The sequence below is a fragment of the Dreissena polymorpha genome, chromosome 4 (assembly GCF_020536995.1).
Source record: "Dreissena polymorpha isolate Duluth1 chromosome 4, UMN_Dpol_1.0, whole genome shotgun sequence".
NCBI lineage: Eukaryota > Metazoa > Mollusca > Bivalvia > Myida > Dreissenidae > Dreissena > Dreissena polymorpha.
This window is the reverse complement of record NC_068358.1, coordinates 144,896,244-144,910,741: the sequence shown is the minus strand read 5'-3', so window position 1 is coordinate 144,910,741 and position 14,498 is coordinate 144,896,244. Positions and strand designations below refer to the sequence as shown.

Genomic DNA, 14,498 nt, shown 5'->3' with positions numbered 1-14,498 from the left:
TAAGCTCGCCAAAGGCTCGCTTACTAACAAAATTCCTAAACTCGTTTAATAAAATATGGTATGATATGACAACTCGTGCCAGATCCTATATATATATATATATTTCTGTTACAAAATGTTTTACCTAAAGGCTAATAAGATACGTACACAAATTAATTATGATACCTGAAAACTGGTCCCGACAAGAGTGCCACGGTAATCGTTTGGGTCATATATATTGGCTATGTCTGACCACCCGAAGTACGTGAACACCTACAAAGAGTGTGAAATGCAACATTAGAATTAACAGTGGGGAGTTCGCAGACATAGCGATCGGCTGAAGACTGATGAACGACTCATTGACAACTATTTAAAAGAACGCCGGGTACTTTCAAGTATAGAACTATGTACCATGATAACAGAAAATGTACTAAAACGTGCGCCGAAGTATGGGCGGATGCCTTAACGAGATTCGTCCGCAGCAGGGGTACATTGTAGTATACTTAAAAGTACCCGGGATATCTTTAAGCAGTGCCATGAGCCGACAAAGATAAATTGAGAAAAATAAAAACATAATTTGAACATGATATGATGCTATATTTGTAAGGCCGTGCAGCATTGAAGATAAACTTTCGAACGTTAATATAACAGGCGAGACGCAATCTACTCAACGACAGTAAGTAACTCAGAAATGTAAAGTATTATGTTTATTATTTATTATATGTACTTTCCGAACGATACGGCTAGCATCGCCGTTATATGGTTCTATGCCTCAACTTATATATTTCAAAGTGATAGGGCAGTAACCTTAAACGCTACATTTGTCACACGCTCATATGAACCGCATACAAGGGCTCTTTGTTATATTTTTACAAGGTCAGTATGCGTTTATAGCATACAATATTTGAAATTACGACATATTACTCGGAATCAGCGACGAAGTCTTTACTTTTAGCAGAAATGAACCAGACTGCAAAAAAAACAAACACGATTTGATACCAAAATTGAATGCATCGTCAATCGCCATACACCACAAACAGAGCTGTAGGGATTATATTAAATAATTTCTTTCCAGCTTGCTTCTTAGAGGTATGATACGAAGAAAAATTGGCTACTGCCATATCGTGATGTAATATATCAGACTTGCCACGAGTAAAAGAACGGCTCGGAAATCTTCGCCGTTATTTTATTCAAATGCTTAACGTTTTAATACAAAACGACATGGAAGTTACCGTTTATTCCTAAATTCCGCACGCAAAAAGTGAGAAGGTCTTTAGGCAACAGGGCAATTTCACTGACTGAAACAACACGGGCGGATAACATATTCATATGTATTCAAAACTTTCCGTTAAGATCACATTTATCGATTTTCAAAAATAAACTCCACTTTTGGAACAACCTTCCGACCATACTGATCTAGTGCGATAATTTACTCACATGCGATATATTCAGCGATATATTCAGCGTCGAAATCACACATGTTCCCACGCAGTCGCCGACACAATGTAACTGGATTCGTTAAAAGACAGTAAAAGCAACGTGATTACACAACTATCCGATCTTCTGCTCGGCTAATAACTGTAATATTCAATTAAATTTGACTTTCTCGCTATATGTCACTCGGTGTTTCATCTACACATGTACAACATTTTATTTTTATAACGCGTCATCTAGTAAGTTGTTCTCATTGTGTTGGCCAATCATATGGCGTGTTAGAACCGAGCATTCGATCGACAAAAAAATGGCAGCAAAACACAGACATGTAGCGAGAAAGTCGAATCTAATTGAATATTAAAGTTATTAGCCGAGCAGGAGATCGGTTAGTTGTGTAATCTCGTTGCTTTTATTGTCTTTTATCGAATCCAGTTGCATTTTGTCGGCAACTGCATGGGAACATGTGTGATTTCGATGAAAAAGGTCACGTCCAGTGTTCCACAATCTTTCAGCAATAGACATATAGTACGTTTCATACCTTGTGTATATATAATACCTATACGAGGGTAATTTATTCAAACTATGTATTTTTGTCAATATTCGTTGTTGAAAAGTAAAACCATGCACAATAGGTGTACATTTAACAATCTGAAACCCCTGGGGTAAGCTCCGGGGTGGTGTAGGGTCCGGGTGGGGGAGGGGAAATTTATGATACTGCTGCCTGTGATTTTGATGTGAATTTGTGTGTGTAGAGCATACGGATGGGTGTGTATTTTGGTTTAGTAGTCTATTCGAACTGGTTTGCTTTTGGAAGTAAGTGAACGTACGGGTATTTTCTTTGATGAATACACTTTGTCTTTGTGATTTTATCAAATAAAGTCTATTCAGTAAGAATAACCCGTTTGCAACACGGGTTTCAAAGCTTATTATAATTTTTACGGATTATCTTGTGTTTGGATCGCAAACTAAAGGATGTGAAGACTAGATCAAGACGCCATCAAAATCTGCAGCGTCCATGAACAAATAAGGCGAGTATTTTTTTGATAATTTATGTTTAGAACGATTCTGTGCGTAAATCTACATGTACATGTATGCTGGCATCGACATCATTTTGTCAGGAGCAATTGCCGCCATATTTGATTTTGATCATTTTCTTTCGAAAATAAAATGAATAAAACCTCTTTTCGCGGTCTTAGTGTATTAAAATGTGCATGCTGCGTAAAATTGAATCGAGGCATATGGTGATGTTTTTTCTCGTTGTACAGTTTTTGTGTGATTTTTTTTAAAGGCTATTTTGCGTACCAGAACAAATACATTGTATATCACTACGCATGGTTGCATTCGTTAGATTTTAAGCACTTTTAAGAATGAATTCAAATTATTGTTAAGGTTATTAGATCTATTTATTTTAAATGTCACGTTGAAAAAAATGGAATAAATAAGGCTCGCGCTTCCGGCGTTCTAAGCCTCGCAACATAAACTTCTCTGTATTCAACGCTAACCTAGTATTCTCTATATAAACCATAATGCAGAGGAGGTAGAAGAAAAAACAACTAAACCGTTTTTTTTTACAAATGAAACTGCGCTGCAACCATAAAAGAAACGGCTCCCGGGATAACCTACCTCGATGTAGAAGCGGGCGAAACTATTCATGGTGAATGACATCCGGGTTAGCATGGCGAACTCCTTCTTGTTTCCGATCTCTTCGTCCGTCCCGAGGTACGTAAAGTGGGGCAGGTTCCAGGCCACCGCCATTCGAGACACTGTCATAACGGAGTTGCTGCAGCCTGTAAGTGTGAGCGTATCATGCGTGTCTTATAAAAACGGGATGAATGTCCGTGCGTACATGTTCGTCTTAGATCAGCGTGTGTGTCTCTAATAAGAGGATATCTGACACACGTTCATGAGACTCTTTTACCTTATGAAACATCTAAAACAAAGTGGCTTCAGCGTTCTATATGATAAAATATTTCCCGAACGTTAATAACCGTTTTTCTATGTACCCACTGGTTATTGCCTGATGTTCTATGCAGCAAATGGACATTGTTTTAGGCTCTTTTTCCATTCATCAATTTTAAATTGCAGTTATTTGTATGAACCAACATGTAAGATTATGCATTTTCTATGTTGATTGACTTTTGAGTTATACAAAAAATCTCACCAGGCCCGATGATCACGTGCGGGTTGTAAGTGTAGCGCATCTCGGCCGCCAGAGCGCCCCACTTAAGCGCCACACATGAGGGTACATCACAGGGCATCAGCACAAGTCTCTGTGAAAAGATATTATGATAATAATTTTTAAGATGTTCATTAAGGTAATATACAGCTACACTCTCTTTCGAGGTGATTGGAGCGCAATTCTTAAAAAAGGTGATGAATATAGCTCACACAAGTCGTTCTACAGTATTGTTTGAATATAAATACATATTTATATATATGATGAACTTCGCAGTATTTACGACATATAAAAACATCAACGACAAAACAATATCCCCCAGTTTGTGTGAATATCTATTTTACGCAAGTTCTTACCACATTAAAAATCCCCTGAAGCATTTCGCAAGTCCGATCAAAACCAAGTTGCACGATTCCATAAGTTCTATTTATCATAAACGGAATGTTCAGAGCTGTCGACCGTTCAATCACGACGCCGACAGTGATGTTGGTGTCGGCCCCGGTGTCGTTGCACTCAAATATTTCCACAAGCGACTCGCGGCTGCAAGTTGCGAACCCAATAAGCACTGTTATTATCAGAATATGCCTTAAATTCATTGTCTTCTAAGAATCGGATTTCCAGATTGCTTAAAGTCAACTTTAATTTCCTTTCAGCAGGGTTCTAAAGAGATAACAAAAAAATCCCTCCTTCTGCTACCTTATCAAGTGAGATTCCAAATGCAAAATGAATGTGTTGCCAGATTTGCATCTACTGTGTTTTCTAAATACATGAAGACTGTTGTAATAATGCATTCTTATTGAACGAAAAAATGTCACAAGTTATAGTCATTCTTCACGCAACACTGTCATTATGTCTATGTTTTGTTTTGAACTGATTTTACTGAATTCTACATATTAAATATATATTCTAAATATTATGTTTTAGATAATGTCAACATTGTATCACCGCATTGATATAATTGCTTACTTCAGTCAAACGTTTTCTTATATGTTTAAAGAATATCATTTGGTACTGTCACTTTCCGTATATGAAAGCTACAACTGAGAACCTTATTTGCATGTTTTATTTGTATCTTTTCTTTTTGTGAGTAGGGTTCGTATAGTTCAAGTATAATTGTCTGCGTGTTAAATCTGCAATGCCGATAACGATGAACATATGTTAATTGATATGTAATTTCAAGGACAACGTCGGCTTCCGAGGACATAGTAAACACAAGGCATAAAATTGAGAACCTATTGCTAAGTGCTGTAATACTTGCGGTTCATTAGTTCATAGTGCAAGTAAATTGCCACTTCAATCTCTAATGACTTTACTAATCCATAACGATGAACATATGCTAATTGATATGTCATTTCACGACCAGCCCCTGTTTTAGTGGAAATAATAAGAAAATGGATAGTTTTTATAACCAATCATTTGCTAAGTGTTGTAGCATCATTATTTTTCTAAAAAAAGTGTAAAATTTTTGGAAAATTCCCAAAAGAAAAATGAAGGCGGCAACAGATGCGTACCTTATATATGGCCTTGTTGTTGTCTTTATGTGCTTTTTGCGATTGTTTAAAAAGTGTAATTTATATGCAGATATCGTATTTTTTATAGTTCTATTGAATAAGGGTTTTTTGTTTAAACATATTAAGCAAGGGTTTCATTTTATAATCCTTATACACTGGTGAGATGGGGACGATGTTTTCAGTTTTAAAACACATTTCCAGCAAAATTTCCCAATTCAAGCAAACATTTATAGCTTTCTAGTTTGCCCAGTTTTCTCTGTTCTCCAGACCCTGTTTCAATCATGTGGCATCTTTCGATTGGTTCACGGTGTTTTAGACAATATTTAGCTATCAGTTTCTAATCGATGTAAATTATAGGATACAAACGGACAAGCGTAACGAAATATAATATGTGTTCGATCATTAAACCAAGGCTTTGTTTTTTTGGCATCCTTCTGGTTTGTTTAGTTCACCAATGAGCTAAGTAACGTCAAGTCTGAAGGAAGAGATTTTTTCAATAACCGTGTTAATAAAAATAAATTTGTATGCAGTATATTCGACCATTATTTGATCAGCAACTACGAATATAATTAACAAAAGCAGTATATTCTAACATGATACTTGCTGATCTTTCATTATTAATTTTTTGACTTTATAATACATAAATTATAAACAAGTTCTTTAGTCTGTATTAAAAGCACACATGTAAGTAAAATCTATGTGAAAATTAAACAATTTGTTTGATTAAACTTAGAGGCGACTTCGAAACATTTGGACAAAACCTAAAAATAACAGGTCAAAACTGAAGTAATTACATCTATAAACAAATGTTTGATCAAGAATAGATGATGTTTACTAAACTTTTAATATGTAGAAAAATACTTTTACCAGAAAATTTGTAAAAAGCTTGAAACAATAGTGTATTTAAACGAATCTTTTTTCCTAAACAGATATACATCTAATAAATCTCATAACCCGAAAATTAGACGCTATCAAAAAAAATATGTGTGCCCTGCGGAAAAAGATATTCTCTGTAGAATTAAAAATAGTAAAGCATTGATTGTTATCTAAATTCGAAACGGCTACACTAAATCTTTTATTGGAATCATTTAAAAACGCGATGTCAACCTTATAATATTTTTTTGTCATTCACAATGAAAATGTTTTACATATTTTTTATGTAAGAATTGTTTCATTTAATGTTGCGCATTTACTTACATAACACAAAATGGTTGAGCATTTATTATGTATTAAAGCATTTGTTTCAAATCGAACCTGTTTTGTTTTGCCGGAAAATATGACGTTTCAAGTAAAAAATAACTAGCTTGCATGTTTACAATGTATGCATATTGATTTTCCACTTAAGTTTTTGAGTGTAAAATATATTCTGGTACGATCATTGCTATCTAGAAATACCAATATTTAAGTAAAGTTGCGCAATATTTGCTACCGAAACATAACCCTAACTTCTGCTAGCAAAATATGCCGGTGCAGTTCTTTGCTTGACTCTCGTATAACGTTTTCATTGTAGTCATATCTAAAGCGTTGAGTTAAATCCGCTTCACTCAATATCAGATAATTATTGGTTATTTATATAATATACAATGCAAACTACAACAATTTATTCCTTTCGCAGTACATTTATGTTGTTAAATATTCACACTTGATCTTATTTTTAAGTACATAGTGATGTTTTATTTTGTATTTTCCAAACTTAACTGCGAAAAACAAAAATCTTATAATATAGTTAGGCACATTGCGAACGAAAAGTAAATGTGCGGCAACAGATTGGTCCCTTAAAGGGGCCTTTTCACGTTTTGGTAAATTGACAAAAGTAAACAAAGTAGTTTCATATTCGCAAATTTTCGTTTTAGTTATGATATTTGTGAGGAAATAGTAATACTGAACCTTAACCATGCTCTAAAATATACATTGTATGCATCTTTTGACGATTTGAAAACCTTTCAATTATTAAGCATTGGAACGCGAAACGATTGCATAATTTGGAAAGTTCTGTTGTTGTCGGTATATTTTGTGAAACAACGAGGATTGCTTATATAAGTAAAAAATACATCTCATGTTAGCATAAGCACGGATGATCGAGTGGTCTAAGCAGGATAATTTGACTCCAGGATTCCAGGGGTAAGTGGTTCGAACCCAGTTGAGAGTTACTTTTTTTCTTTTTTTAATTGTATTCTTGTGTTTTTTACTGGAGATTTGTAGGTTAAATGTTTAAATTTATCAATACAAAGCATTTAATGACAATCTTCAAAACATGCCAACATCTGTAAAAAGGCCCCTTTAAACTCGGTCTAGCGGTTACAATCCTATGCAAGGGATATGATTTAATCAACTTGTTTGCATACATGTAAGCAACTCATGGTAATTACTAATAGTAGTAAAGGCCTTTTTTGAGAGTTAGTGTTACAAAAGCTCCATGCTTATAATGTCTGAGTCAAGTTTTCTGTTCTCGTTTTAAAACCAGATCTGTGTATCTTTTGAGAAGATCCCATGAACGCCCCCGGACCTCAAGATCGGAAAGATAATAATCATATTTACTGTAGGTACGTATACGAACAACTTTTTTTTAATCGGCAAATAAGACATTTTGAAAATAATGTTACGAGGTAAAAAGCTGACACCATATAAATATAGGCAGTAACTAAAATCTGATAAATACTTTAAAATAACCAAACTAATAAATAAAACAAAACACTACTTAAATTAAGTTAAAATAAATAAGTAGATAAATAAATAATGAATTAATGAGTGAGTGCATTGATTGTGGGGTTTAAAACACAAGTTAAATGAGCACATTAAAAAGTTTATACAATTTAAAACAGTGTGTCAAACTTTCTAAAATAAAATGTCTTCAGGTTTCTTTTGAACAAATCCAATGTCTCTGACTGCCTTATCGCTAATGGAATAGTGTTCCAGATTATTGGGCCAGCAGTCCGGAAAGCCCTATCGCTGAATGTTCGTTTTTTGTTTACAGGGACTGTGTAGCTCATCATGTTATTGTCGGCAGATCTCAGGTTCCGCTTCGGAAATTGGAGCGTTAATAGTTCCGTTAGATAAGCCGGCGCGTTTCCGCGGGAACAATTGTACATAAAGGTCAATAGTTTGAACTCTATTCGGGTTTTTACCGGTAACCAATGGAGATCGAACAATGCTTGCCTGGAACTATCGTATTTTTTCCGATTTAAAACTAGCTTTGCACACATATATTGCATATTGGGGTATTAAATTAGTAATGTTTATACAGTTTGGAAATCAATACATATAACATGTCTCAAAAGGGGATTTAATCTAAAGATACCAAAAAAAAAAAAAAAAAAAAAATTCATAAAAAAAATTACTACAGTACATATCAGTCATCGATAGTGCACATGTATACTAGTGCAGTGTTTTCATTTGCATCATTGGAATGTTTTTGTATAAAACTGGAAAATATTACAAATATTACAAAATTTAAATATGTCTGATTCATACCAACTTTTACTTTGGATAATTAAACTTAAGGTACAATTATTTATCTGATGGACAATTCACATTAAAATAAGTATGAACCATAAGATCTATAATTGCATAAGCCTTTCTATGTAATGATGAAAAATAAGCGATGCTGGCTTCAGTTTGATGGAATGATGCTTAATAAAAGGCGGTCTATTTTGTGAAAGCTGTTATTAACAACCACAGCGCTATCATTAACCATCATTATTCCGCCATGTTTCTAATATGCAGATCAAAGAAGTCTACGTGATCTGACATAATGAATGGCAGCTATTATAATCGACTCAAACATAACTGCAGCATCAAACACCTTGAAATACAAACGGGATTATACTGGGGATTAGTCTCTAAAAAGTGGATATAAGGTTTAAATAATGGCGTTTATATCTGATATTGGTATGTAGTCTGTATTTCCACTGCAACATACTTTCACATTCAGTCCACAATAATTTAAAACAAGTGAATTAAACATATCAAGTCATAGTTCAAGCATTATTTCACCTTTTTTTTCAAAGTGGATCCGATAATATTCCATTTTTTTAAAGTTTTTTTAAACGAGCATTTAAAGGGTAAGGGGGTACCAAATGATATGTTAAAACATATGAAAATACTTTGAATATTATTTGACCTGAAAGCCCCAGACAATGTTAAATATAAAGCATATATCAGTTATTTTTGTGATCTCTACACCCAAATTTTAAGCAATTCAATGGGCTCCTAGGTGGTAATGCTCCATATGCGTGGCAAGCCATCGCCCCAATGCATATTGATAGCATGGTATGTGACAATCCCTCGCGGTGCTTACATTCAAGGAGACAAACAAGAGATGTTAATGTCCCAAGATAGCACGTTCGAATATTATTTCGGTTTGATAATATAATGTTTAATTTCTGTTACTTACCTGATAAATTTACCACAAATATATATAATTTAAGTTGAATATATAAAGTAAACATACTTGTATGTATTTACTAAAATATGACAACTTAAAAAATTAATCAAAAAACATAATCATGCGCAATAACTGGAGTTTAAATTTTTAAATAATATATTCAATTTAGTTAACTTATCAAAACAAGGTCTGTTTATGAGCTATCTACACACAAAATGCCACTAAATACCTACATCCATACTCAAGGTAGTGAATGGAAAATGTGCTCAGCGAATTTATTATAAAATGACATAATGTACGACAACGGTCACATACGCTCGCACACAGGCACGCACAAGTTATTTCAAAATTCCAAAAGTCAACAGTGACCTTGACCTTGAAGCTAGCAAACTTGTGTTTGCATTTATGCGTCGCTTTGATATGATGCTTATTTATGCCAATTTATTTTGACATAAGACGGAGGCATTATCTTCTGTTTTTCGTAGTTTTATAGAGTTTTTTTTATAAAGTTAGCATATGGAGATATGTTTGAACTTTGAGAGGTTGTCATGTACGTTACCGGACACACTTTACTTGTATAGCTAAATAACTTATGATCTCATAGTCATGCAATTTTGTAAAATATCTACTGTTTTGTATTTTACGGAGTCGTTTTACATTTTTATACCAACAATATCCTAATCAAGACTCAATACAGACCTATTATAAAGAAACAAACATATTTGTCCAGTACTTGGTCTCTGGACCCGTATGCAAAACGGAAAACGTAATAGGGCGATTTTCTCAGTACAATGGAGTTTGTGGGTTTTTCGACATGCAAAATAAGCATATTGATAAGTTGTGTTCGTTTTTGCTATTATTCCATGTGCAATAAGGTGCAAGCACGTCTCTCCATGAGCCTGTACCTAGACCGCATCTGCATTTGGGTTTGAATCCCGCTCACTGTAGTATTTTTCCGCCGAGTATGAAATAGTTTCAATTCACTAGTCACGTGTCTATGGGTGCAACATGCGTGTTGTAGAAAACAACATATTAAAAAAACTATTACAAACAGTGAACTGAAGATTATTTACGAAATTGAACTTTGCTATATTTTTCTTGTATGTTTGTTTCGTGGCCAGAAATGAATATATGGGTAATTTGTTATTGAAAATTGTTAATATGGTAGGTCATATTGCCATTTGTGAATGTTGTTTGATTTAAGTATGTCAAATCATGCTTTCAGCTACATTCATTTTTTGGGTTCTGTGAACATCAGTGCAAACTATGTTAAAAAGAATTTTGATTGTATGTGCAATTTTACACATTTGCATCAATATTAATTGCTTAGTTCATGTATTATTTATCATGACCACGTTAACCATTACTTGGTAATATCATTGCAAGAAGATTTAATAAATCCAAATATTATCCAAATAATAAATCCAAATATTATTGTTCAGTAATAATGCAAATATTACTGCAGTTTAAGAGCTCATTACAAATACATCAATTGTGTTCTCTTTGGTGTTTTTTCAATTTATTGTTTCTTAGCATATGTGTACAAATTTACACGCCAAATTGTCTAGTAATTGATATGTACTTTTGTCATTTATCATGACCATGTTAAACTCTATTTGGTAATATCATTGTAAGATGATTTAATAAATCCAAACATGTGAATGAGTAATTATGCAAATATTACTTAAATATGAGGTCTCTTTACAGAGACATATTCTGTATTCTCTATGCTGTGTTATTGATGTCTTGTGTTCTTTACATGTTATTTGAACTTTTGATTGTTTAATGTTGAGACCAATATAGATGTGTTTTAAATTTAACATGATCGTAAGTTGTTAATTGTTTCGAATCTGTGTGTCATGTTTTCTTAATATTTTTGGAAGTTTAAACTATTCATGTTAATTTAGTGTGATACTGCTCATAATGCAGAAAGCTGAGTAATACTATATCGACATAATTTTGTGTTTTTAATTAGGATTGTAGTAGGAAAAGACACCAAGGTTAATCTTGTTAATTTTGCAACTAATTGATTTGTATTTGTATTTTCTGTAGTTAAGTAACACTTCGTGTGTATTTTCAAAATCAATTTATAATGTTATGTGTTTCATTTAACTTAAACATTTTCGAAAGAACTTTTTAAATTTAGTTGTGTTTTGAATGACTTACATTTTAAAATGTCTGGAAAAAGAGGGGAACTGTGTAGTAGGTCAATTTGTTATCTCTCTTTTCATATAATACACATTTTACTTTATTGTGGAAAATCTGTCCTCTCACTAGTGTTCGTTCACCTATGCAGGCTGATGCAATAGTTGTTATGTTCAATCATAATAATGAATTGATACTATGCAAGAATTTCATTGGTCATTCGAAATTACTGACTACGCTTGCATTTGCCAAGACCGTCTAGTGGACGCAATTCCATCCTCGTTGTTTTATTCCAACCTGGTGAGTTAAACAGATTTCATTTATTGAACATTGTGTATTATTGCATTATGAAATGTGTAAGAATAAGTTTAATTAATGTGTTGTTCATTTCATTCGTATTTCGTAGTTTCGTTTGTTTTGTTCTGTTTGTAAAAAAGTGTCATTCTTTTGTTTAGGTCTTTTCCGTCTTGGACTATATTGGTCTACGTCTGCAATAAAATGGATGTAAAACTCAATTGACTTGATTTACGATGTGTCGCCGCCCCCAAAGCCACTACATGCGTAAATTATCTAAATGTGTTAATATTTTGTAAATCTTGCACGAAAATATTGTAATCGAATCAATAACGTCAAGATGTGTCACGTTAAAGTTGATACCCTGGCTTCCACTGTCCAAGGTGAAATCGAGGTCGTTGATGTATCATATGACCTTGTACTTGAACTTTCAAGACCATTCAATATTTGAAAAGATCTCTTCTATTTGAATTTTACCGAAAAATATACCATTTAGAGGTAAAACATTTGATTTTGCTCCAAAAGCAATCTGTATTCATTTTTCAACATTGCCGGCGGCGGCAATGTTGGATTTCGGTATTTTGATGCTCCTGGAAGTGTGACCGACAAACACCTCCTTGAATTATCCTATATAGGGACTTATTAAATAACTTCAAGTGAGACAATCTTCCAAACCAATTTTGCGAACGGGTCTACGGGCCTAGTCCTGCACTAGATAAGCATGCAAATAGATGTAGAGTAGTTCTATTTTATAGTACAAAAATGCTTTCTTATAGTCCATTTAGTAAAAACAGCACCATGACAATGTATGAGAGGTGTAACGCCAACGTTATCAAGAAGAAATTATTTGCAGTTATCAAATAAAGAAGTAACCGCAGAAGGGTTTTCTGTTTCCAACTTCATGCCTCAATTCCCCAGAGTTTCTAGCTTGTTCTGAAGCCAGAATGTTCGCACTCGCCCTTTTCCCTGAAAAATATTATATATGGAATATAGATAATATTTTACCAGCGAATGATATTATGTTTGTTAATAGAACTGTACGGAAATGCAGAACATTCATGTTGCAAATAGACGTTTGGTGAACAGCTGATTAAGTCATTCAATCGTTTATTAATTAATTACATTGGGCAATGTATAGAAACATTTGGCAGAATAAAATTATTCAAAACAAAGAGTATAAAATATACATTAAACCTTATCCGATTACTTTTTATGAGTGTGCAATAAGTGTTCAGGTTAATAATTTAAAACAATGTTTTCCTAATCTTTGGAGGTGCTTAGTAACAATTGTCAATCGTTCTGGTGCGCGATTAATAACTGGATAAATAAATTGACGACCTCATTATTTAACTTCTACCAAAATTTCGATTGTTAGTGAATACATAACCGTAAAAAGAAAAGTATTTTTCATTTCACAACTCGCATTAACGCTCTCAAATGGGCAATACATTAAAAAATGTGATTAGATATACCAAATAAATTACCAAACGCCCTATGTTACCTAGACCTCGATTATTCCCCGCTCTTCTATGGTGAAAGTGCCAAAAGACAAAAGAAGTTCCATAGTGGCTTCACTGATATGTATTTTCATGGCTGTAAACACACGTTGGGAATTTAAAAAAAAAACGACGACGAAAACCGATTGATTAAATCATTTGGGAAGCTGCAATAAACAATATGTGGACTTGGCGCATCGATGGTAGACAATCAGCTGCTGTTTAGTGACATTAGTAAAAAAGGTATCTAATGGCGCATCGTTTGACCTTTTGCAGTCATATTCTTAGATATGAGCCAACTGGTGTTGTTGTTTCCAAAAATTATGGCAAATCATCAACTTATATCTTACAATAAGTATGGTGTACTTCACTGCGTGATGTTAATATTTCTAATGCGGAAAAAACACAATTCATTATTGATGTTCATGTTTATTAAGAATTCAACCCTGTATGTTATCACCGGAACGTGGTTTCTGAAGTTCAAACACAATCATACATTGTTAGAAACATTTTCTTGTATTGCCGATGCAGTTAATTCATTGATACATTAAAAATGGAAAAGATGTACCAAATGCTCGCACAAATACGCATTTATTAAGGACAATATTATAGAAAGAGCGAATTCGTGATATTGTATTATTATATTCCGGTATAAAAATTCCTGATTTTGATTTACATGTATATCGTTTTAAATATTTTGTGTCATGCATATTCAAATATAATTACACGCGCTTTAAAACTGACCTGAACAGTTAAGCAACTCTAGTGGAGGAAAAATTGCGAAACGTTTTGCAGCAATAATAGTATGACAGAAACATAATCGGAACTGCATATAATGTCTAAGAGTTTTATCGCGCAAATAAAATCGATCGGGCACAAGTTAGAAGCATACATGTATGTTTAACACCGGTCTATCATGAACGATTCTGCAGGTCATGCATTTATAAAATGATAATGTTAGTGATCCGTTTTGGCATTTCGTATTGCCTCAGTATTATTGAGAAGGACTTTTGGCCAACGCTGTTGAACGCCTTAGCATTGTCGATGAAGTTGACGTAAACCGATACCGATAAGGTCCG

At 33.7% G+C, this 14,498-nt stretch overlaps 1 protein-coding gene across 1 annotated transcript in view; it reads right to left on the bottom strand.

Annotated features, from left to right (window-relative positions):
• Positions 1 to 4,289, bottom strand: part of LOC127878872 (atrial natriuretic peptide receptor 1-like) — a 49,789-nt gene extending 45,500 nt beyond the window's left edge. Inside the window, exons 1-4 of the mRNA XM_052425399.1 lie at positions 3,946 to 4,289; positions 3,575 to 3,683; positions 3,037 to 3,200; positions 166 to 252 (exon numbers count right to left, since the gene is read on the bottom strand). Coding sequence (XP_052281359.1) covers positions 166 to 252; positions 3,037 to 3,200; positions 3,575 to 3,683; positions 3,946 to 4,185 — 600 coding nt within the window. The 5' untranslated portion in view covers positions 4,186 to 4,289. The remainder of the gene's footprint in view (positions 1 to 165; positions 253 to 3,036; positions 3,201 to 3,574; positions 3,684 to 3,945) is intronic.
• Between the last annotated feature and the right edge of the window lie 10,209 nt (positions 4,290 to 14,498).